Below are 24,433 nucleotides of genomic sequence, written 5' to 3'. Positions count from 1 at the left end.
CTATAGCTGGAAGTAGCTGTTTAATATTGTTAGAAACTGTTATAATGATGCGGGATGAAATGGGTTTTTCAAAAAATGGACTTTGCCCAAAAACTGGGTTTCTCGAATGAACACTTAACCTGAGAACTGGCACGTTAGTTTTTGCGTAAAGTCAAAAGGTTTCCAAGAAACGGTCAAAGTTTCAAAATTTTGACCGGTATGAAGGCCATATATTTTTTTGAAAATATGGGCGTAACCAACTGTAAAATGAAGTTTGGAACGACCTGTTGTTTCGATTAAACCTACCATATCAGATTTGGCAGGATAGTTAGCGAGAAAAACTAAAAAAAAATCGAAATCAAACGGTCAAAAAAATCAAAACTTTGACTTTTCCGAGGACCATAACTTATGATGTCAAAAAATTTTGGGCTGTCGCATAAGCAATCGAGCTTCACACAAACCGTTGTTTGAATTGAAATCAAAATTTTAGAAATGGCTGGGTAGTTTTTGAGATAAATCGAAAAAATTTAAAAAAAAAACAGTCAAAACAGTGAACGCACAACTCAGATTTGAGAGGCTAGTTTTCGAGAAGTTTCATTTTTCCGAGGGCTTTAACTTTGCGTGAAAATTCGGTTGTCGCCGTTTATACAGGGAAGCTTTTCAAATCCATTCCATTCATTGAAACCAAAAACTCAAAATTGAGAACGGCAGTATTCGAGAAAAAGAAATGAATCAAAAAAGAGGGTCAATTAATCCCTCACAGATTTTTTGAAGGCTGAAGACCTAGGGGCTAAATAAAAACAAAAAAAGTAGGGAGTATGTAGGGCAGTACAAAGTTGTAGATGGTTTTTCCCTCTTTTCATTGATATTACTTATTTGAAAATCAGCAGATGTTTCTAAGTAAAAACTTTTATAAAAGTTTTCAAAAAAAATCAACAAAACGAGTGGTAAACATACAAACAAGTTAGAAAGTTGCAGAAAGGAGTGTACAAATTGTGTTTCCTTCGGAAGACCCCATATTATGTTACTAAACCAATGAAAAATAGGCCTAAATAATTTGGGCCGAAGAATGTTTTCAAGCAAACAAAAAAAAAAGGAAATACAAAGTCAAACTAAGGAAAATAACATATTGTAGGAATACATGAAAAACTAACAGTAACATTAACAATAGATGCGCGCAACAAAATAAAAATAAATCTGAGAGGTGACAATTAAGCTGACAATTTTATTTGAAATAGAATAAATGCCGTTTGAAAAAAAGAAGTCATTGTCAGATTCGAACCCAGGACCTTTGCCATCCCAGGCGTATTCGTTTTCTCCAGGCTAAGTTGACTAGGAAAATCGAATTTATTTTAAAACAAGATACTTTTAGAGATGAGTCAAGAAGTCTTAACGAGTCCTGTGAACAAAGTTATTTACGGGAAAAAAGACTAGTGAAAAAAGACTAGTAATCGCTCATTAATTGTCCCAAACTTCGCAATCTTTAAGCGCCCATGCCGTTATGAAAAATGAGCACAGGTTAAATAATTTCGAATAATATAAACAAAAACAGTCAAAAAATGCTAGTTGAAATTTGACTCGCAAAAAAACATGCGCACAAATTTTCCGTCATTCTCATCGAAAATTGTCGGGACGAAAATCAAAGTGACCAGATTTCAATTCTAATTTTTTGCATTTTAGAAACACATATATCAAGCAAAAATTAATGTATTGAAGCAAAAATCTTGATTTCTGAGAAAAAAATACCAACTAAAAAAGCAAACCCATTTGTTTATGAACTGTTGAAAAAATCAAGGTGAACCAAACGCTCGCACGTAACGATAAAAGGCAACTAGGGGGCCTAAATAAGGCTAAAGGTAATTGTAAGATTTCTTTCGGGTGTTATACTGATGCGGAAATAAATGAGTAATTTAAACAATTGGACTTTTCCCAAAATCATTGTTGTTTCTCTTGTAAAATAGAAACAATTTTAGTTAAGATTTTTGAAAAATTGCAATCTTTCCTAATAAATATTTTTTTTGAACAAAAAATAAGGAATTGCCGCTTTTGTAAGCAAATCTCAAAACCGGTTCGTTCGAATGAAGCCTTCATATGAGAGTATTTTCAGAAAATCGAGTTTCTAAAAAACTGTCGAAAGTTCAAAAACTTGACTTTTCGAAACAATTTTTTTCTGCAATAAGGTCGTATAAGATAAGATTCCTGAAACCGGGTTTCTCCATTGAACCTGAACATTTAACCTATAAATTGGCAGAGTAGTTTTTCGAGAAGTCGAAAAAGTTTCCCAAAAACGGTCAATAAATCAAAAGTTTGGTTTTTGCCAATGATACCTTTGTGTAGAAGAAAAATTACTACCCATAACGTACTTTACCTATCGAGTCCTAGATAAGGTAATTAGAATTGAATTTTCAAGAAATTCAGCATGTCTTGAAATTTACCATTCCGACAAAATTGACAATTCTGTGAACAAACTTAATTACAGGAGAAAAGTCTACTTGATTGCAATACTCTTGCTTATCGCAAGGGTAACAATCGTTTGCTTATAAAAAATGCTCAACTTGAACCATACATGTTTTTACAGACCCTCAGTTTTCAGATAGTCCATCTCTCAATCAGACATTTTCCGAGATTTTCTTTGCCTCATCATCTAATTTTTATTGCAGGCCTTAAAAAACTTATTGAAAAAAATTATTTTGCAGCGTGAACTAATTGGGGCCAGGTTTTTTTGCTGTTGTTTAGATACTTAAAAAACTTTAAACACAGGAGGCGAAGTTGCACTTCGCATACACAAGCAAAAATACGCAAGCCAATTATGACGCATTAGTAGTACCAGTCAATTTGAAAAAAGAAATTAATCTACCAACATGCCTCAATTTATAGAGAGCACGCATTTTAACTAGATTACGAAAAACTTCATTAAAAACATCCGACCCTGCCCAGGTTCGAACCCTCTTAGGTTGTTGCGGGTCTCCTTCCCTAACTCTACGCTAGAGATGCATGATACCTAGAAGCTAAATAGCTATTTGTAATATAATAGTCTGTGTTAATATCCTTAGCATTGGCTGTACTTAATAGCTGGTTATTGGTCAAAATTAACACTTTCAAAATGAACACATCATTTTGTCGCAACAATATTGGCGACTTAGGTTGGAAAAATAGATAGTTCATACTATAACACAAGCTTTGCTTGTGTAAATATGGAGGCTAATGATTCAAAATTGTTAAATGTTAAAGAGTCAATTTTGAACAATTTGTACATTATTAACATATACTTAATTTACACTTTACATTAATCAACTAGAGTCCATTTTACAGGCTAAACCATTAACCAATCAGCTCTGATAGAAAGCCAACAACAGTCAAAACATCTGATGTACTGTTCTAATAGTGACGAGTTGAGGCATGTTAGAAGTTGCCTCTTTGAGCTCGCCTGTCAAAGTCAGTATCTGAGAGGCGGCGACTGTCTCGGGGGCAGAGGTCCCCCCATATCGCCCACTCTGTTGAACACATCAGCTGCTGTTTCCCCTCCTCCTCCCCCCAAGGGATGTCTCATATGATGACCCCCGCCCCCTCTCTCCCCAAGCTGGTCGCCCAAAAGTCTCCGCAAACGCATAATTTCTTCTTTGTACCTGAACAAAAAGCAATCATAAAGTTTGAAGAAGTAGTTTAATATCCAGTTTGAGTTCCCCACGTTAAGAGCAGACTTTCCGGCCTGAAAGACTGCTTCTGTCCAATTTGTGTATAAGAGTGAAATGCTCGGCCAAATTCGAAGTTGACCACAAGCTACAATTATCACCGCTATTTTGAACAAGTATGATCACCTCAATATGAATTAAACTTAATTAATTAAAGACATAGCCAATCAAAGATTGGAAAAGAACGATGAACGCAAGTTAACATAGAAAAACAGATTTTGTAGAAAAAATCTCATTTTTCGAACTTCAAAGAAAAAAATGGATGCATGTTAAGCTCTTTGAAATTCTAGAACAATTTAGGATTGGCGCTTTTTTCATAACATTAACCCAACTAGAAAAAACTGGATCAACAGGTAAAGTTTTTATTCCGCTGGAAATCTAAAAACTAAATTCCACTTACGAAATTAGAAATCGTTCATGTTTTTTTGCGCCATTTCGACGTTCGTATTTGGATAGTGATATTTACCTCACTTTCATCAGATGAATTTCAATAACTCAAAAAGTGCATATTTACCTAAGTGCATTCATAAGCGCAATAATATGTATGAATGCACATCTGTAGTTATTATAGACTTTTCCTGAAAAAAAAAACAAAAGAATCAGCAAGAGCTGTATGAGTCTTCACTACGCTCATTACTCTTAATAATTTGCCGACAATTTTATTTGAGAGAATATTTGAGGCACTCAAAAAATTTTCTAAAGGCGCCTTCGTTGCAATTATTTATTAACTTTGAGGGGGAAGCGCGCGCCGAAAAAACGCAATTTTTTCGCCAGTTTTCCAAAAAAAAAAATGCATAAAAACGCTTTTTGGCCCACTTTTTTTTTAAATTTTGCCAGCTACGCAGACAATTTGGCCGAAACAGAGTTTTTTAATGCTTTGAGAGAGCTCGGAAAGTTAATTTGATTAACCTAAAAAAAGGTCGAGAAAATGATTTTCGAACCTTTTTTGAAAATCCGCCGCCCCCTCGAGAGAATCTTAGATCCGCCCCTGCTTTCATTATCGGAAAATTAAGTTCACTAGCCATTCTGAATCACGAACGAGAAATTCACCACATTACATTTTACCAGATTACGGCCAAATTAGCGATTTTCAAATTTGATTTCAGGGAGTCGATATGTTCAATAGGGCATAAACATTTTTGTTAAAAACTAATATTTCGATTGCCGAAAATTGAGCAAATAAAAAAACCGCACCAAGCATAAATATTCCGGTTTCTTGGAAAGTCGGAACAATAAATATGTGTTTGTATTCTCTTCTCTGGATTTTAGGTCTTCTCTGTTTTCAAGCCTTCTTTCCTCAAAGACTGCTTAACAATCCGCTTTGCAGATCCACAAATCGGTTTATATCACACAGCTCATTAGTTATACAATCTTGCTATGTAAGCTTGGTTTGTTTTCTTGCTGAACAACCAGGAGCTAAGCACATAAAATTAATCTGAGATAAAAACATCGCCAAAAGCAGATCATTTTCAAGAAGTATTGAATCCAGATCAACTTTTAAACAGCCAGATTCATAAACTTCCTTTTTCTTTAATTCCAAACAAGATTATAGCTCAAGCTCAGAAAAAAAACCAAGGCAGTTCAATTCTGAAAACTTAACATATTTGCAAACTTAATTTGGATAAAACCAATTTATCAAAATACAATTTGAGTTCAAAGAAGTGCCTTTGAAATCAAATTTTACGCTTTGATACCTCGCTCCTTCTCTCAACCGAACAAGTGTGGATTATTGAGACAGAAATCCAGATAATGCCAGCGATATTTGTGGATAGGGGAGGGTATTTATACTCGACTGAGCCTTTGAATGCTCTTCGGTCCCCTCGCTTGTTTATCAGTTTAGGTCTGGATAATCGTCCTGTTTGTTTGGATCTCAAGTCATATGCAGGTGCGAAAGAACAGAACAACGACCGATATTCCACTCACAATTTGAAAGCTACTTTGAATCAATTTTCATGTTTGAAAACAAGCAATTTTGAGACCCAGTTCGACCCAAAAAACGATTCTAAAAAATCCTCGGCAAAATTTCTTTTAAACGAACAAATTGCTAAAAACTTGTCGTCGTCTTCACAATTTTAACTCAGAAGTTTCTTTTTATATTTTTCTGTTTTTATTCCGTGGCAAGATATGGAATAGGCTTTTGACATATTTTAGGGTAATCCTGACATTTGTCTTTCAGAGTAGTATGAAGTAGAATAAAAGGGTGTCAGCTTGCCCTGAGGCCATTAGAATAAGGCGGAAAGTGACAGGGGGTAAGAAAAGAGAAGAGCAGATTATGTCAGAGGGCAGATCGATACACTAGCTTCCCTCTCTAATGCTGAGAGAAAGAGAGAAGAGTCTTTATAATGATCCCTGGATTTCAGTCAATCAACCAAAATATTGGAGATACTTAATTGTTTGTTAATTGGTGAGTCGGTTTGCTCCATAATAGAATACTAATTTGAAACAGTTGAACACGCTCAGAGTTACAAGATATAAAAAGCTGATAAAAATCCTAAAAACAGCCGTGAAGATGAAAAAAGCTTAACTCTATAAGGTTAGCTGGATCACCTTTTGTAATATTGTAGTAACGACATTCATAAAGGGCAATGTCGCGATGAATAGTTATGCTTCGGTTTGGGTGACAAAAGACAGCAAACAGAGTGCTATCTGTTGCCCTATTGAAAGGCCCACTCATTTATGCACACGAACTTCTCACACAGGCTAAACGCATTTTGTAAACTCGAGCGAAAACCGCCAAAGGAAAAACCCAAGAAACACTCAAAAGATCAACATCAAAAAAACCTTCCAGATTTGAACACGAGCCAATACACTAAGACATCCAATATTAAACCATACACTCAATAGACTTTCTTACAAAAGTATTGAAAAGAAAAGCCTGTCATCTCATACCAGTCCACGAGTATTGCTTCCAAAAAATACAAAAAACTAACAGATCGAGGTTGATTACTTAGTTTTGGTTATTTTCAGCACATTTAGTGGAAGGTTATTAGTTTCGTTGTCTCGGCCAAGTCTCACATTGCGGCTTCCATCGGGGAGCCTTTGGGTAGTACTTGGCCCCGATGTAGTAAGTAAAACCTTTAGTGATTCTGGTTGCGGCGCCCGTTTCGGTGAATCACCAAGCTGTCAAATGTAGACAGGATAGCAAATGCTATGATCGTGGTGTCTAATTTCCTCTATACTGTATCTGCGGCACACTATAGAGAGGAACGGTTTTAGTTTCATGACCGAAACAATGTTTGAAACTGGTCATTAGGAGCGATCTCAACTGGGGTGCTTAGAGGCTGATTGAACCCGAGGAAGGCAGAAGCCTCGACAGAATTGGACCAGAGTGAAAGTGTAATTAGTATAGAAGGGTTTTGTGGAAAATGAAAGAGGTCGTTGGGGTCATGTGGATTGTTGAAGCATTTTGGGCATTCGTAGGGGACACTTGGGTCAAGTCTGTTGAGGTAGGAAAATAAGGGGGAGTAACCGCAGCGTAGTTGAGCGGGGCATGAACAGACCTTTCGACTCAGTGAGAGTTCAATTGGGAAGGTCAGCAGGGTTTTCGGTGAGTATTTTAGGTAAGGGGGCAGTTTCAATGTAGTTCGAAACCACTCGTGTGTGGAGTACTTCATGAATATGGAATTTTTTTTGTATTGAGGGGGGTTGTTAGTATTGTTTTGCTCTTCCGGGATGGTCTCAAACATAAAGCAGAAGCGTTGATCCTATGGTACAAATTGATAGCTAGCGTACAAAAGTACATCCTACGAATGGTTCCAACTTGGAAGAAACAATTGTGAGGAGGGAGAACCAATGCTTAAACTTTGAAGCAAATTCTTGTAAGACACCAGGCTTTCGGATACTGGATAGAACTTTCTGAAAATTACTGGAGTAAAATAGAGCCAAAATCCAAATCATTCAACGGCTACGACTTCGGTTTTCACAGCCACAAAAAATCCAGTTTAATGTCCCGACAGAATTTTATGGCTAAAACTCGAGGGTTATTTCTTTCTTTTCGCCCAGGCTTGTGTAACTTATCGCTAGCGTGTATTTTTTAATCAGATGAAATTTTTTATGAACAATTTTTAGACTTTTTCCTTAAAAATCAACGAACTCTTGAGTGATAATTATTTGTGCTTTTATACTTAAAATCTACGACTACTTGTTTGGAAACATTTTAATTTTCTAAGAAAAAATACAAGACAGTGAGGCTCTTGGAATTTCAAGAATAATTTCTGATGGGCACTTTCATAAAAACAATAACTTGAAAAAATGTTATTTTTAGGGAAGTCTTAAAGTAAAATCCACTTCTAAAACTATAAACCATTCAATTTCTTCTCGCAATTTGCATTTTGTAATTGATGGGCTTATTTGCCTGCCTTTTAGCAAATACATCTCAATTGAACCCAAAAAGACCGAAGGTCAAACCACGGAAAAATCAAATGAGAGCGTGAACAACTTTAAAGACTTCTGATAAAAAAAACGTACACGATCTACAACATAAGTTCCTCATAGCGTTTATTGACATTCAATTTGAAACACAAAACATACAAAGTTTCGAAATCGGAATAAATCTCCAAATCCGAAAAACGCCGAAGAAGATTTAATATGATACCACATTTGACAACTTTCGAGCTTTTGAATGAACTAAAACAGGCTAATGAGTTCCTTCAGCTCATTTTTCAAGGACGCGGCTCGAACAATAAAGGAGAAACGCCCATTTTTCCCGGGATTAGCCGGTAAATAAAGGATGGATGACCTAGATTTAAAAAATTTGATTGTTTAATTGTAACTGAGACCATAGCCAGGCATATATGTTTCAGTCTCGCAAGCCGGAAGACCCGGTTCAAATGACGATCAGGGGCAAAAATATTCCAACTGTTTATTGTCTCAGGTTGCGTATGTCGTAGAAAAAAAAATTCGAATTTTTCCGTTTCTCTACCCAGACAAATATCTGGTCTAGTATATCTGCTACGCACCCCCAGTCTGTATGGGTAGGTTCAAATCTCGATCCGACGTTATTTTTTTAACTAGGTAAAATAAGTAACTTCAAATTTTGTTAATTTGATCATTTGAAAGACTTTTTACCATTGCATTTTTAATCTCTACCCTTGTCTTGATTGTCAATAAGTGTGACTGTGCCAATTATTGGTAGAGCAATGGTAATTCAATTGACCAAAAAGCCAGAGGAGTCAGTTCGAGAATGAAATATTACATTTAGCTTTTTTTACACTTTCATCGATTTGAAGTTACTTGATTGATTTGATTAAATTTTTATTGGAATGTCTTCCAAAGGAGTGAATATTTTCGAGCATATCAGGCTTTTTGCGTCCCCACAAAAGCTTGAGTGGAACAGCCCTTGGAATTATGATTTATGCTTTCTCATTCAAGCTTACCGCGTTTGGGACAGATGGTAACGCGACTGACTGTTGAACAGTAAAAAACCATTCTAATCATTATAAGAATCGCATGAAATTCGAAACAAGTAAATTTGAGACAAATATAAGGATCAAACAGCAAAAACGAACAACACTGATGCACCCTCGCGCCCTGACTAGATTGCATCAGATCGCGGATTTCTCAATACTCTAATCCATCCAACGTTCCTTTGAAAAAGTTTGCTTCAATACAGTAGTTAACTGATATCTTTGTAGTAAGTGGACGGACAGATGTTTCAACTTTCATTCGAATTATCTCCGAAGTTTCATTCGAGGTGAACATTCTCAAATGGAGCTATGGCTCAAATATTTATTCAGAGGCGAAGCCGAGCTTCGCAACACTTGCAATGCAAAAAACACATTGCGCTACAAAATAGTGAATGACAAAAAAGACAGAAGTAAGAAAAAAATTATGTTAGAAAATTATACTTGACGAAAATAACGTGACAAAATTTGAAAAATTACAGCTACAAAAACTTCATATTTGTATCGGGTGAAGTTACTGAAACTGTTTGAAATTAAAAAAAAACGAAAAAAAAACAAAAACTGACATGAAAAATCAGACAGAAACTTTACAATTTGTGACGGTTCAGTTATAGTAAAAACTGTTCAATTTGTAAAAAAAACCAATGCTTTGAAAAGTAAAAAATAAAAACCCCTCCAGATAAAAAAAATGGCGTTAAAAACACGGAAAATGCACCAACAGAAACTAGGACGAAAACCCCGAACCCAAAAAAAAAATGAGAAACTTTTTTGAAAAGATAATTACAACCTGAAAAGGGCTAAAGAAACAGGCTACGAAACTAGTTACTACTTAAGTGATAGAAGTGAAGAAAGTGAACATCTTATTTAAAAAGTGAAGATCCTCTAGAGATTCTCTAGAAATGATCCTGTGGATAAAGTTGATTACGGGAAAAAAAAGTCTAGTACCAGATTGCAATACCCTTGCTTATCGCGAGGGAAATAATCAAAATGTATCGAGGGTAATAATCAACAATTGAGTAACCTGGTGAGGTGTTTGTCGATGTACTCCTGCGTCTCCTGCAGTTGTTCCTCAGCTACAGTGGCCCTCGCCAGCAAGGCAGCCTTCTCAGCCTCCAAGGACATCTAAACAGGCAACACAACTCGATCACCAGCATAAAGCCACATTATGTATAAATTACACATTTCAAAAAATTGCGAGATATATAGAGGTAGAAGATTTCTGAAACCGAGTTTTCATTATTATTATGTTTTTTCCCGTTACAGTTCATTTGATGAATTAAAATGCATCAACTGAGTTAACTTACTACTATCCAAATGTCAAAGCACATGCTATCAAAAAGCTGTAAAGGTGCCCCAAGAGTGGCACCAATTTTTGCTCTAATATTTGCAAAAATAGGTTCGCACTAATGCACTCGCTTCGCAACTGTAAAACACTGTTTATCTTAAGAAAAGGGCGCATGTTGCAGAATGGACGTTAGAAAAGTCTCGTTTCCCTCTCACCAGTTGGTTTCGGGAGAACTCGCGCAGAGAGTGTCTCGCATCGTCCATCTCATCATGCAGTGCTCTGCGCGAGGAGGTCGCCATCTTTGTGCTGAAGCAAACGAGAAGTGAAAGATCTTTCAGTGAGTTGGTTTTAATCCGGAAAAATCTGTCACCGTTAATCTGAGAGCAGTTAAGACTAATTTTTTTTCATTACTATTTAATTTTTTCTATTACTCCAACTCTCATTGCAGAACTCTAATCGGTTAGGTAGTAAAAAGATCACAGGTCAAAAAGTAGCCACGTCCTGAGCCAATCAGAATAGAAAAAGGAAACACTTCGTACGTTTGTCTTCTCATCTCGATCGTGATTGGCCTATGCCTTGTCTACTTAATGACACTAGCTGGTGGTCATTGGCTGACGACTTGTTTACTTTATGGCACGTCTACTTTTTGATCGCACTCCATTCTAATTTCAGTCTTTCGACACGAGCACACAGTGCTTGATACAATACTGACACCTTCAAACTTGGTTGGGCACAGTGACAAGCAAGACATTTTGCCGAAACCGTTTCTACCCTGCGAAGGCAGATGACATAGGAAACCCTGCGACCAAAACCCAACTGGAATTCGAGCCCACTACTTTCGAGCGGAGAGCCATGCACCATACCTACTGGGCCTCTGACGCTCGTATTACTTTTGCAAACTTGCCTGGCCTTGGGCGATATAGTGACACCCTCTTTCATCTTCCTGATCTCTTCGTGGGCCTCCTTCAGGGCACGGGACAACTTGGCCAGATCATTCTGCTGGTCGAGCTTCAGATCCGCATCATTGATATACAGGTCAAACTGGTCAGGGCCCAGGTCTATGTCATAACCCAAGTTGATGATCTGAGTCCGCAAAAGTCTACACATAAATAACACTGATTGAATGAAAATGAAATAGACAACTAACTTTAGAATAAAGAGCAAGCACCAGCAATGCAGAAGTATTTAATGATAGTAATGACACTCATTTATCTTGAATCCTGGAGTGCTCCAAAAAAATCTTCAACTTTCGTCTACTTTTAACTATTCTTTATTCACAAAACAAATTAAACAGATTTTAAAGATGGTTAATTGCATTCATATCAAATCACATATCGATAACATCAAGAGAGCCTCAGCACAATCTGAAGTTAGTATTTCCACAAAACCAACTCCTTATGTTGGTCAAATCACAAAACTTAACTCGCCATTGTCGCGCAATCTGAGCTCCCAGACCTTGTTGTTAGCCTTAACTTAATTCACATTTACTCGCTGTTTTGATGTTGTGGCTATTAGTTGAGGCCAGATTGGATTCCTTCGAGTGAAATTGACTGTTGTCTAGAAATGAGTGAAAAAAGTAAGTGATTGTGAGTATTGGATGAGGGCGGTGAGTACCTGTAGGCGACTAGCAGTTCCTCGTGTCGCTTGATGAATGTCTTGGACACTCCCTTGTACTTCTTCACAGCATCTGTCAGCTGCTCCTCCCTCGTGTGAGACGCTCTTTTGATGTCCTTCATCATGGCCTCCATGTATGCCTTCAGCTTAATGTTCTTCTCACTCTGAGTACGCGTGGAGTCTATGTACTCCTGATCACACACAACACAACACATCACAACATGAAACCCAAGTTCAAATTACATCACACCTCAAATTACAAAAGAAAACACCATCGCTCACTCCGAAAAATTTCAAAATCTATTGACTTATAAGTTAGATACACTTAGCCTCTCGCAATTCCTATATTAAATCCTCAGCCCAATGGATTATCAGCACGGTTTGTTTCCCATTAACGCTTTCACCTTCACCACATCACTGTTTTTCTTCAAAAATCGTTCAATAATATCTAAATTGTCCCAATACAGGGTAGTTTATCTCATATTTGGGCGTTGATTAAAATGACGCTGATTAAAAGAGGCAGTGTATTTAGGGAGTGGTGGATGGACTTCACTTGATTTGACTTACGGCGATGTCGTCCACATATCGGACGAGTCTGCTCTTGTACTCCTCGTTCAGATCCTTCAGCCTGTTCTGCAGTCTGTTGTTCTCACTCTCCAACTCCTTGTTGCTCTGTCTGCACTGGAACAACTCACTCGCAGTCTCCGCCATCTTCTTCTGGGCTGTCCTGGACGCCTGCCTCGCGTCTTCCAGATCCTTCGCAAGCGCATGTCTACAAAACAAATCATTTATAAGTATAGATCGCATTTCACCAAACAAATTATGCACATTTACAACTATATCAGGGCCACAATACGAGCTTTAACAGTCCAACTTGTAGTGATTCTTATGAATTAACAAAAATTAAGTTGAAATGTTGCAAATTTCATTCAATTTTGTAAAATTTTTTATAGAAGAACACGAGCATTTCACAATATAGACTAGAGGAGTGCACATTTGTGGGGTGTATCGTTCACTTCACTCACAGTCTGTGTTCGAGCTGCTTCTGTTCGTCATCGTACATGATCCTGATCCTTTCCAGCTCCTTGTTGAACCTCTCAACATCCCCGAAGATCTGAAATGAAACTAAAAGATGAAAAATACTGTCCTCACTTCGCAAACATTAAAGCACAGTTGGCGCCTCGAACAGATTGCTTATCACCACTCAGCTGAAAAGACGTTGAATAGCCTACAAGTATGATAGATGTTTGCCGTATGCCCTAACGGTTAAGATGCTCAAACTAAAAGTATCTGAGTGCTTTAAGGTTGCTTTCATAGTAATTCCTACTTTGTGACTTTCCACTGAATTGCTGAACAATATGTTATTTTATTTATAAGCCATCTAAACCAGGGGCGGATCTAGGATTTTCTCGAGGGGGGGAGGCGGATTTTCAAAAAAAATTCGAAAATTTTGTCGACCTTTTTTTTTAGGTCGACCGAATTGATTTTTGAGCTCTCCCTAAGCATGGTTTAGTCCCTTTTTGGCAACAGTTTCCATTTTCTGCGCCGCAGGAAAAAATTTGAAAAAACAGTCCAAAAAAGGCGTTTTTAGAAAATTTTGACCAAAAAATTGCGTTTTTTCGGCGCGCGCTCCCCCCTAAAAAATAGAATATATTGACGCCAAAGGCGCCTTCAGAAAAATTTTAGGGTCGGTTGGCGAAAAATGGATTTCTTAAAAAGTACCAAAGGGGGGACCCTTTGGGTCGGCAGGGGGTCGAATCCCTGAGAAATCTGATAATTAGCTTCCATTTTCAAAATTAGTAGTCGATCACCTTTTTCGTGACCTTTACAATTTTGCTGATCGAAAGTGGAGTTTGCCTTCCTTTTAACAATAGAAATGCACTGAACTTAGTAAGAAATCTCAAGTCAAATCGCGAAAAATCAAAGTTGAGCGTGAACAAATTTTGAGACTTCTTCCTGAAAAAAAAACAAAAAAAATCAGCAAGACCTATATAAGGAATTTTCACTACGTTCATTACTCTTAATTAAGAATGAAAACACCATCGCTCTCAAAACAATTTCAAAAACTATTGACACATAAGTTAGATACACTTAGCCTCTCGCAATTCCTATGTTAAATCCTATGACTATCTCAAGTGATTGGTTCTGCGCACATAAAATTCTTAGCACTTGCTTAAAATTGACGGTGATCTATTTTACTTTTTTTATCGATTCTATATTAGTTTTCAGCACTTGAATTATACCAACACTTTTTTCCAGTCTCAGCCTGTCATCTTCAGCCAGCAATGCAGTGTCATGGACAGCCATCACCTTCGAACACACAACAACAAATAAACAAAAGTAAACAACTCACTTTCTCGGAGGGGTACATGTAGCTGGCCTGGGGATCCCCGAAAGTAGCAGAGCGGTCTGGATTACTAGCCATTCGAGGCACACTCGCCGAGTAGTAATTTGCCATAAGGCTCGTAATAAATAAAATTATAACCAGTTAATAAATAAAATAGCACAATGTTTTCAAGTTCGTCGGTCACTGAAGTAATTTTACATTTTAGCTTTCATTTTGGTGTCTATTTCTCACAGCAAATGCATAAGACTGTCTTTATGCGTATACATGGTTTAGAAAAACTATGTATGAGATTAAAAACTAAGAATGACTGTGCTTTTTCATGCATTGAAGAAGTAAAGTCTGGCTAAACAGTCAACTATACCTGAAGCGTACCTGAGCTGCTAATACAGTAAAATATAGCTGCAAATTTTAAAAAAAACCCTTTTCGTCTCAAATTTTCTTTCGGAAACATGACAATTTTTTTTTCAAAAATTGGAAACTTTGGGATCAATTAAATGCCATATGCCATATTCAATAAGAATGATCGTACTGAGCTTCTCAAACATTGTTTCACATTGAATGATTTACACTGAGCGCAGACGCAGACCATACCTTGTCAATTTTCTTGGCACTCATTCTGTTGAGGAGACTCCTGATGCGTTCTAGTTCTGCCTGAGCCAGATCGTAGCTGTCGTGAGTGGGGGGCACAGTGGGAGGGGGAGGACCGATTCTTCCCGCCCTGTCTCGCATCATCACCTCCTTCGTGTTCACTATGGTCAACAACTCTGTTGTCAACTCCTCGTTTCTAGCCACCTGCAAAACTTATAGCGTCACTAAAAAGGAGCAAAAAAAGCAAGGAGGCTTCTATGAAGGCCGCATAAGTTGTTCTTTCAATTCCTCACTTTTTAAACTCAATTCAGAACGTAAGAACCCAGTCGGAAAATCTAATCTAACTTTAAAGTCATCATCGTTTTTGGACAGAGTAAACATGCTCACAACTGACATTGAAATCTGCAGCAGTTTTGCATTAGCATAACAATTGTTCACTTGCCTCTCTGTCGTAGTCCTTGGCCAGTCCCATGTAGTTGGCCTTGAGAGCCACAAACTCATCTGCCAACAGTTTCCTGCCCTTCTCCACATCCTCCAGTCTGTCCACTGCCTCCTTCGCTGTCCTCTGCAGTCTCTCCCGCTCCATCTGCGCCTCCATTAACTGAGACTCCAACAGAAGACTCTGCATAGCAACACAAAACAACAACACATAATACAAGGGGTCTCTCCCGCTCCATCTGCGCCTCCAGTAACTGAGACTCTAACAGAAGACTCTGCAGAGCAACACAAAACAACAACACATAATACAAGGGGTCTCAACAGCTCCATCTGCGCCTCCATTAACTGAGACTCCAACAAAAGACTCTGCAGAGCAACACAAAACAACAACACATAATACAAGGGGTCTCTCCCGCTCCATCTGCGCCTCCAGTAACAGAGACTCTAACAGAAGACTCTGCAGAGCAACACAAAACAACAACACATAATACAAGGGGTCTCTCCCGCTCCATCTGCGCCTCCATTAACTGAGACTCCAACAGAAGACTCTGCAGAGCAACACAAAACAACAACACATAAAACAAGGGGTCTCTCCCGCTCCATCTGCGCCTCCATTAACTGAGACTCTAACAGAAGATTCTGCAGAGCAACACAAAACAACAACACATAATACAAGGGGTCTCAACAGCTCCATCTGCGCCTCCATTAACTGAGACTCCAACAAAAGACTCTGCAGAGCAACACAAAACAACAACACATAATACAAGGGGTCTCTCCCGCTCCATCTGCGCCTCCAGTAACTGAGACTCTAACAGAAGACTCTGCAGAGCAACACAAAACAACAACACATAATACAAGGGGTCTCTACCGCTCCATCTGCGCCTCCATTAACTGAGACTCTAACAGAAGACTCTGCAGAGCAACACAAAACAACAACACATAATACAAGGGGTCTCTCCCGCTCCATCTGCGCCTCCATTAACTGAGACTCTAACAAAAAAACTCTGCAGAGCAACACAAAACAACAACACATAATACAAGGGGTCTCTCCCGCTCCATCTACGCCTCCATTAACTGAGACTCCAACAGAAGACTCTGCAGAGCAACACAAAACAACAACACATAATACAAGGGGTCTCTCCCGCTCCATCTGCGCCTCCATTAACTGAGACTCTAACAGAAGACTCTGCAGAGCAACACAAAACAACAACACATAATACAAGGGGTCTCTCCCGCTCCATCTGCGCCTCCATTAACTGAGACTCTAACAGAAGACTCTGCAGAGCAACACAAAACAACAACACATAATACAAGGGGTCTCTACCGCTCCATCTGCGCCTCCATTAACTGAGACTCTAACAAAAAACTATGCAGAGCAACACAAAACAACAACACATAATACAAGGGGTCTCTACCGCGCCATCTGCGCCTCCATTAACTGAGACTCCAACAGAAGACTCTGCAGAGCAACACAAAACAACAACACATAATACAAGGGGTCTCTCGAGCTCCATCTGCGTCTCCATTAACTGAGACTCTAACAGAAGACTCTGCAGAGCAACACAAAACAACAACACATAATACAAGGGGTCTCTCCCGCTCCATCTGCGCCTCCATTAACTGAGACTCCAACAGGAGACTCTGCAGAGCAACACAAAACAACAACACATAATACAAGGGGTCTCTCCCGCTCCATCTGCGCCTCCATTAACTGAGACTCTAACAAAAAAACTCTGCAGAGCAACACAAAACAACAACACATAATACAAGGGGTCTCTCCCGCTCCATCTGCGCCTCCATTAACTGAGACTCTAACAGAAGACTCTGCAGAGCAACACAAAACAACAACACATAATACAAGGGGTCTCTCCCGCTCCATCTGCGCCTCCATTAACTGAGACTCCAACAGAAGACTCTGCAGAGCAACACAAAACAACAACACATAATACAAGGGGTCTCTCCCGCTCCATCTGCGCCTCCATTAACTGAGACTCTAACAAAAAACTCTGCAGAGCAACACAAAACAACAACACATAATACAAGGGGTCTCTCCCGCTCCATCTGCGCCTCCATTAACTGAGACTCCAACAGAAGACTCTGCAGAGCAACACAAAACAACAACACATAATACAAGGGGTCTCTCCCGCTCCATCTGCGCCTCCATTAACTGAGACTCTAACAGAAGACTCTGCAGAGCAACACAAAACAACAACACATAATACAAGGGGTCTCTACCGCTCCATCTGCGCCTCCATTAACTGAGACTCTAACAAAAAACTCTGCAGGGCAACACAAAACAACAACACATAATACAAGGGGTCTCTCCCGCTCCATCTGCGCCTCCATTAACTGAGACTCCAACAGAAGACTCTGCAGAGCAACACAAAACAACAACACATAATACAAGGGGTCTCTCCCGCTCCATCTGCGCCTCCATTAACTGAGACTCCAACAGAAGACTCTGCAGAGCAACACAAAACAACAACACATGATACAAGGGGTCTCTCCCGCTCCATCTGCGCCTCCATTAATAAAGACTCTAACAGAAGACTCTGCAGAGCAACACAAAACAACAACACATAATACAAGGGGTCTCTACCGCTCCATCTGCGCCTCCATTAACTGAGACTCTAACAAAAAACTCTGCAGAGTAACACAAAACAACAACACATAATACAAGGGGTCTCTCCCGCCCATCTGTGCCTCCATTAACTGAGACTCCAACAGAAGACTCTGCAGAGCAACACAAAGCAACAACACATAATACAAGGGGTCTCTCCCGCTCCATCTGCGCCTCCACTAACTGAGGTTCTAACAGAAGACTCTGCAGAGCAACACAAAACAACAACACATAATACAAGGGGTCTCTACCGCTCCATCTGCGCCTCCATTAACTGAGACTCCAACAGAAGACTCTGCAGAGCAACACAAAACAACAACACATAATACAAGGGGTCTCTCCCGCTCCATCTGCGCCTCCATTAACTGAGACTCCAACAGAAGACTCTGCAGAGCAACACAAAAAACAACACATAATACAAGGGGTCTCTACCGCTCCATCTGCGCCTCTATTAACTGAGACTCTAACAGAAGACTCTGCAGAGCAACACAAAACAACAACACATAATACAAGGGGTCTCTACCGCTCCATCTGCGCCTCCATTAACTGAGACTCTAACAAAAAACTCTGCAGAGCAACACAAAACAACAACACAAAATACAAGGGGTCTCTCCCGCTCCATCTGCGCCTCCATTAACTGAGACTCCAACAGAAGACTCTGCAGAGCAACACAAAACAACAACACATAATACAAGGGGTCTCTCCCGCTCCATCTGCGCCACCATTAACTGAGACTCCAACAGAACACTCTGCAGAGCAACACAAAACAACAACACATAATACAAGGGGTCTCTCCCGCTCCATCTGCGCCTCCATTAACTGAGACTCTAACAAAAAACGCTGCAGAGCAACACAAAACAACAACACATAATACAAGGGGTCTCTCCCGCTCCATCTGCGCCTCCATTAACTGAGACTCCAACAGAAGACTCTGCAGAGCAACACAAAACAACAACACATAATACAAGGGGTCTCTCCCGCTCCATCTGCGCCTCCATTAACTGAGACTCTAACAGAAGACTCTGCAGAGCAACACAAAACAACAACACATAATACATGGGGTCTCTACCGCTCCATCTGCGCCTCCATTAACTGAGACTCTAACAAAAAACTCTGCAGAGCAACACAAAACAACAACACATAATACAAGTGGTCTCTCCCGCTCCATCTGCGCCTCCATTAACTGAGACTCCAACAGAAGACTCTGCAGAGCAACACAAAACAACAATACATAATACAAGGGGTCTCTCCCGCTCCATCTGCGCTTCCATTAACTGAGACTCTATTAGAAGACTCTGCAGAGCAACACAAAAAAACAACACATAATACAAGGGGTCTCTACCGCTCCATCTGCGCCTCCATTAACTGAGGCTCTAACAAAAAAACTCTGCAGAGCAACACAAAACAACAACACATAATACAAGGGGTCTCTACCGCTCCATCTGCGCCTCCATTAACTGAGACTCTAACAAAAAACTCTGCAGAGCAACACAAAACAACAACACATAATACAAGGGGTCTCTACCGCTCCATCTGCGCCTCCATTAACTGAGACTCTAACAAAAAACTCTGCAGAGCAACACAAAACAACAACACATAATACAAGGGGTCTCTCCCGCTCCATCTGCGCCTCCATTAACTGAGACTCTAACAGAAGACTCTGCAGAGCAACACAAAACAACAACACATAATACAAGGCGTCTCTCCCGCTCCATCTGCGCCTCCATTAACTAAGACTCTGACAGAAGACTCTGCAGAGCAACACAAAACAACAACACATAATACAAAGGGTCTCTTCCGCTCCATCTGCGCCTCCATTAACTGAGACTCTAACAGAAGACTCTGCAGAGCAACACAAAACAACAACACATAATACAAGGGGTCTCTCCCGCTCCATCTGCGCCTCCATTAACTGAGACTCTAACAAAAAACTCTGCAGAGCAACACAAAACAACAACACATAATACATGGGGTCTCTACCGCTCCATCTGCGCCTCCATTAACTGAGACTCTAACAAAAAACTCTGCAGAGCAACACAAAACAACAACACACAATACAAGGGGTCTCTCCCGCTCCATTTGCGCCTCCATTAACTGAGACTCTAACAGAAGACTCTGCAGAGCAACACAAAACAACAACACATAATACAAAGGGTCTCTCCCGCTCCATCTGCGCCTCCATTAACTGAGACTCTAACAAAAAACTCTGCAGAGCAACACAAAACAACAACACATAATACAAGGGGTCTCTACCACTCCATCTGCGCCTCCATTAACTGAGACTCTAACAAAAAACTCTGCAGAGCAACACAAAACAAAAACACATAATACAAGGGGTCTCTCCCGCTCCATCTGCGCCTCCATTAACTGACACTCTAACAAAAAACTCTGCAGAGCAACACAAAACAACAACACATAATACAAGGGGTCTCTACCGCTCCATCTGCGCCTCCATTAACTGAGACTCTAACAAAAAACTCTGCATAGCAACACAAAACAACAACACATAATACAAGGGGTCTCTCCCGCTCCATCTGCGCCTCCATTAACTGAGAATCTAACAGAACACTCTGCAGAGCAACACAAAACAACAACACATAATACAAAGGGTCTCTCCCGCTCCATCTGCGCCTCCATTGACTGAGACTCTAACAAAAAACTCTGCAGAGCAACACCAAACAACAACACATAATACAAGGGGTCTCTACCGCTCCATCTGCGCCTCCATTAACTGAGACTCTAACAAAAAAACTCTGCAGAGCAACACAAAACAAAAACACATAATACAAGGGGTCTCTCCCGCTCCATCTGCGCCTCCATTAACTGAGGCCTCCATTAACTGACACTCTAACAAAAAACTCTGCAGAGCAACACAAAACAACAACACATAATACAAGGGGTCTCAACCGCTCCATCTGCGCCTCCATTAACTGAGACTCTAACAAAAAACTCTGCAGAGCAACACAAAACAACAACACATAATACAAGGGGTCTGCACCGCTCCATCTGCGCCTCCATTAAGTGAGACTCTAACAAAAAACTCTGCGGAGCAACACAAAACAACAACACATAATACAAAGGGTCTCTCCCGCTCCATCTGCGCCTCCATTAACTCAGACTCTAACAGAAGACTCTGCAGAGCAACACAAAACAACAACACATATTAGAAGGGGTCTCTCCCGCTCCATCTGCGCCTCCATTAACTGAGACTCTAACAAAAAACTCTGCAGAGCAACACAAAACAACAACACATAATACAAGGGGTCTCTACCGCTCCATCTGCGCCTCCATTAACTGAGACTCTAACAAAAAACTCTGCAGAGCAACACAAAACAACAACACAAAATACAAGGGGTCTCTCCCGCTCCATCTGCGCCTCCATTAACTGAGACTCTAACAGAAGACTCTGCAGAGCAACACAAAACAACAACACATAATACAAGGGGTCTCTCCCGCTCCATCTGCGCCTCCATTAACTGAGACTCTAACAAAAAACTCTGCAGAGCAACACAAAACAACAACACAAAATACAAGGGGTCTCTACCGCTCCATCTGCGCCTCCATTAACTGAGACTCTAACAAAAAACTCTGCAGAGCAACACAAAACAACAACACATAATACAAGGGGTCTCTACCGCTCCATCTGCGCCTCCATTAATTGAGACTCTAACAAAAAACTCTGCGGAGCAACACAAAACAACAACACATAATACAAAGGGTCTCTCCCGCTCCATCTGCGCCTCCATTAACTGAGACTCTAACAGAAGACTCTGCAGAGCAACACAAAACAACAACACATATTACAAGGGGTCTCTCCCGCTCCATCTGCGCCTCCATTAACTGAGACTCTAACAAAAAACTCTGCAGAGCAACACAAAACAACAACACATAATACAAGGGGTCTCTACCGCTCCATCTGCGCCTCCATTAACTGAGACTCTAACAAAAAACTCTGCAGAGCAACACAAAACAACAACACATAATATAAGGGGTCTCTCCCGCTCCATCTGCGCCTCCATTAACTGAGACTCTAACAGAAGACTCTGCAGAGTAACACAAAACAACAACACATAATACAAAGGGTCTCTCCCGCTCCATCTGCGACTCCATTAACTGAGACTCTAACAAAAAAACTCTGCTGAGCAACACAAAACAAGAACACATAATACAAGGGGTCTCTACCGCTCTATCTGCGCCTCCATCAACTGAGACTCTAACAAAAAACTCTGCAGAGCAACACAAAACAACAACACATAATACAAGGGGTCTCTCCCGCTCCATCTGCGCCTCCATTAACTGAGACTCTAACAAAAAACTCTGCAGAGCAACACAAAACAACAACACATAATACAAGGGGTCTCTCCCACTCCATCTGCGCCTCCATTAACTGAGACTCTAACAGAAGACTCTGCAGAGCAACAAAAACAAAAAACACATATTACAAGGTGTCTCTCGCGCTCCATCTGCGCCTCCATTAACTGAGACTCTAACAAAAAAACTCTGCAGAGCAACACAAAACAACAACACATAAAACAAGGGGTCTCTCCCGCTCCATCTGCGCCTCCATTAACTGAGACTCTAACAGAAGACTCTGCAGAGCAACACAAAACAACACATAATACAAGGGGTCTCAACAGCTCCATCTGCGCCTCCATTAACTGAGACTCCAACAAAAGACTCTGCAGAGCAACACAAAACAACAACACATAATACAAGGGGTCTCTCCCGCTCCATCTGCGCCTCCATTAACTGAGACTCTAACAGAAGACTCTGCAGAGCAACACAAAACAACAACACATAATACAAAGGGTCTCTCCCGCTCCATCTGCGCCTCCATTAACTGAGACTCTAACAGAAGACTCTGCAGAGCAACACAAAACAACAACACATAATACAAGGGGTCTCACAGCTCCATCTGCGCCTCCATTAACTGAGACTCCAACAAAAGACTCTGCAGAGCAACACAAAACAACAACACATAATACAAGGGGTCTCTCCCGCTCCATCTGCGCCTCCATTAACTGAGACTCTAACAGAAGAATCTGCAGAGCAACATAAAACAACAACACATAATACAAGGGGTCTCTACCGCTCCATCTGCGCCTCCATTAACTGAGACTCTAACAGAAGACTCTGCAGAGCAACACAAAACAACAACACATAATACAAGGGGTCTCTCCCGCTCCATCTGCGCCTCCATTAACTGAGACTCTAACAGAAGACTCTGCAGAGCAACACAAAACAACAACACATAATACAAGGGCTCTCAACAGCTCCATCTGCGCCTCCATTAACTGAGACTCCAACAAAAGACTCTGCAGAGCAACACAAAACAACAACACATAATACAAGGAGTCTCTCCCGCTCCATCTGCGCCTCCATTAACTGAGACTCTAACAGAAGACTCTGCAGAGCAACACAAAACAACAAGATATAATACAAGGGATCTCTCCCGCTCCATCTGGGCCTCTATTAACTGAGACTCCAACAAAAGACTGTGCAGAGCAACACAAAACAACAACACATAATACAAGGGGTCTCTCCCGCTCCATCTGCGCTTCCAGTAACTGAGACTCTAACAGAAGACTCCGCAGAGCAACACAAAACAACAACACATAAAACAAGGGGTCTCTACCGCTCCATCTGCGCCTCCATTAACTGAGACTCCAACAAAAAACTCTGCAGAGCAACACAAAACAACACATAATACAAGGGGTCTCTCCCGCTCCATCTGCGTCTCCATTAACTGAGACTCCAACAGAAGACTCTGCAGAGCAACACAAAACAACAACACATAACACAAGGGGTCTCTCCCGCTCCATCTGCGCCTCCATTAACTGAGACTCTAACAGAAGACTCTGCAGAGCAACACAAAACAACAACACATAATACAAGGGGTCTCTACCGCTCCATCTGCGCCTCCATTAACTGAGACTCCAACAAAAAACTCTGAAGAACAACACAAAACAACAACACATAATACAAGGAGTCTCTCCCGCTCCATCTGCGCCTCCATTAACTGAGATTCCAACAGAAGACTCTGCAGAGCAACACAAAACAACAACACATAATACAAGGGGTCTCTCCCGCTCCATCTGCGCCTCCATTAACTGAGACTCTAACAGAAGACTCTGCAGAGCAACACAAATCAACAACACACAATACAAGGGGTCTCTACCGCTCCATCTGCGCCTCCATTAACTGACACTCCAACAAAAAAACCTGCAGAGCAACACAAAACAACAACACATAATACAAGGGGTCTCTCCCGCTCCATCTGCGCCTCCATTAACTGAGACTCTAACAGAAGACTCTGCAGAGCAACACAAAACAACAACACATAATACAAGGGGTCTCTACCGCTCCATCTGCGCCTCCATTAACTGAGACTCCAACAAAAAACTCTGCAGAGCAACACAAAACAACAACACATAATACAAGGGATCTCTCCCGCTCCATCTGCGCCTC

General features: G+C 40.5%; 1 protein-coding gene across 1 annotated transcript in view; it reads right to left on the bottom strand.

Annotated features, from left to right (window-relative positions):
• Positions 1–3,184: 3,184 nt before the first annotated feature.
• Positions 3,185–24,433, bottom strand: part of LOC134840702 (coiled-coil domain-containing protein 78-like) — a 33,905-nt gene continuing 12,656 nt past the window's right edge. The window contains exons 10-19 of the mRNA XM_063856686.1: positions 15,350–15,529; positions 14,911–15,111; positions 14,220–14,282; positions 12,998–13,086; positions 12,540–12,744; positions 11,973–12,163; positions 11,263–11,457; positions 10,574–10,664; positions 10,095–10,195; positions 3,185–3,605 (exon numbers count right to left, since the gene is read on the bottom strand). Of these exons, the coding sequence (XP_063712756.1) occupies positions 3,416–3,605; positions 10,095–10,195; positions 10,574–10,664; positions 11,263–11,457; positions 11,973–12,163; positions 12,540–12,744; positions 12,998–13,086; positions 14,220–14,282; positions 14,911–15,111; positions 15,350–15,529 (1,506 nt within the window). The 3' untranslated portion in view covers positions 3,185–3,415. The remainder of the gene's footprint in view (positions 3,606–10,094; positions 10,196–10,573; positions 10,665–11,262; positions 11,458–11,972; positions 12,164–12,539; positions 12,745–12,997; positions 13,087–14,219; positions 14,283–14,910; positions 15,112–15,349; positions 15,530–24,433) is intronic.

The sequence above is a fragment of the Symsagittifera roscoffensis genome, chromosome 2, assembly GCF_963678635.1.
Source record: "Symsagittifera roscoffensis chromosome 2, txSymRosc1.1, whole genome shotgun sequence".
Taxonomy (NCBI): Eukaryota; Metazoa; Xenacoelomorpha; order Acoela; family Convolutidae; genus Symsagittifera; species Symsagittifera roscoffensis.
The sequence above is the reverse complement of the archived record's forward strand: the minus strand, read 5'-3'. Positions and strand labels throughout refer to the sequence as shown.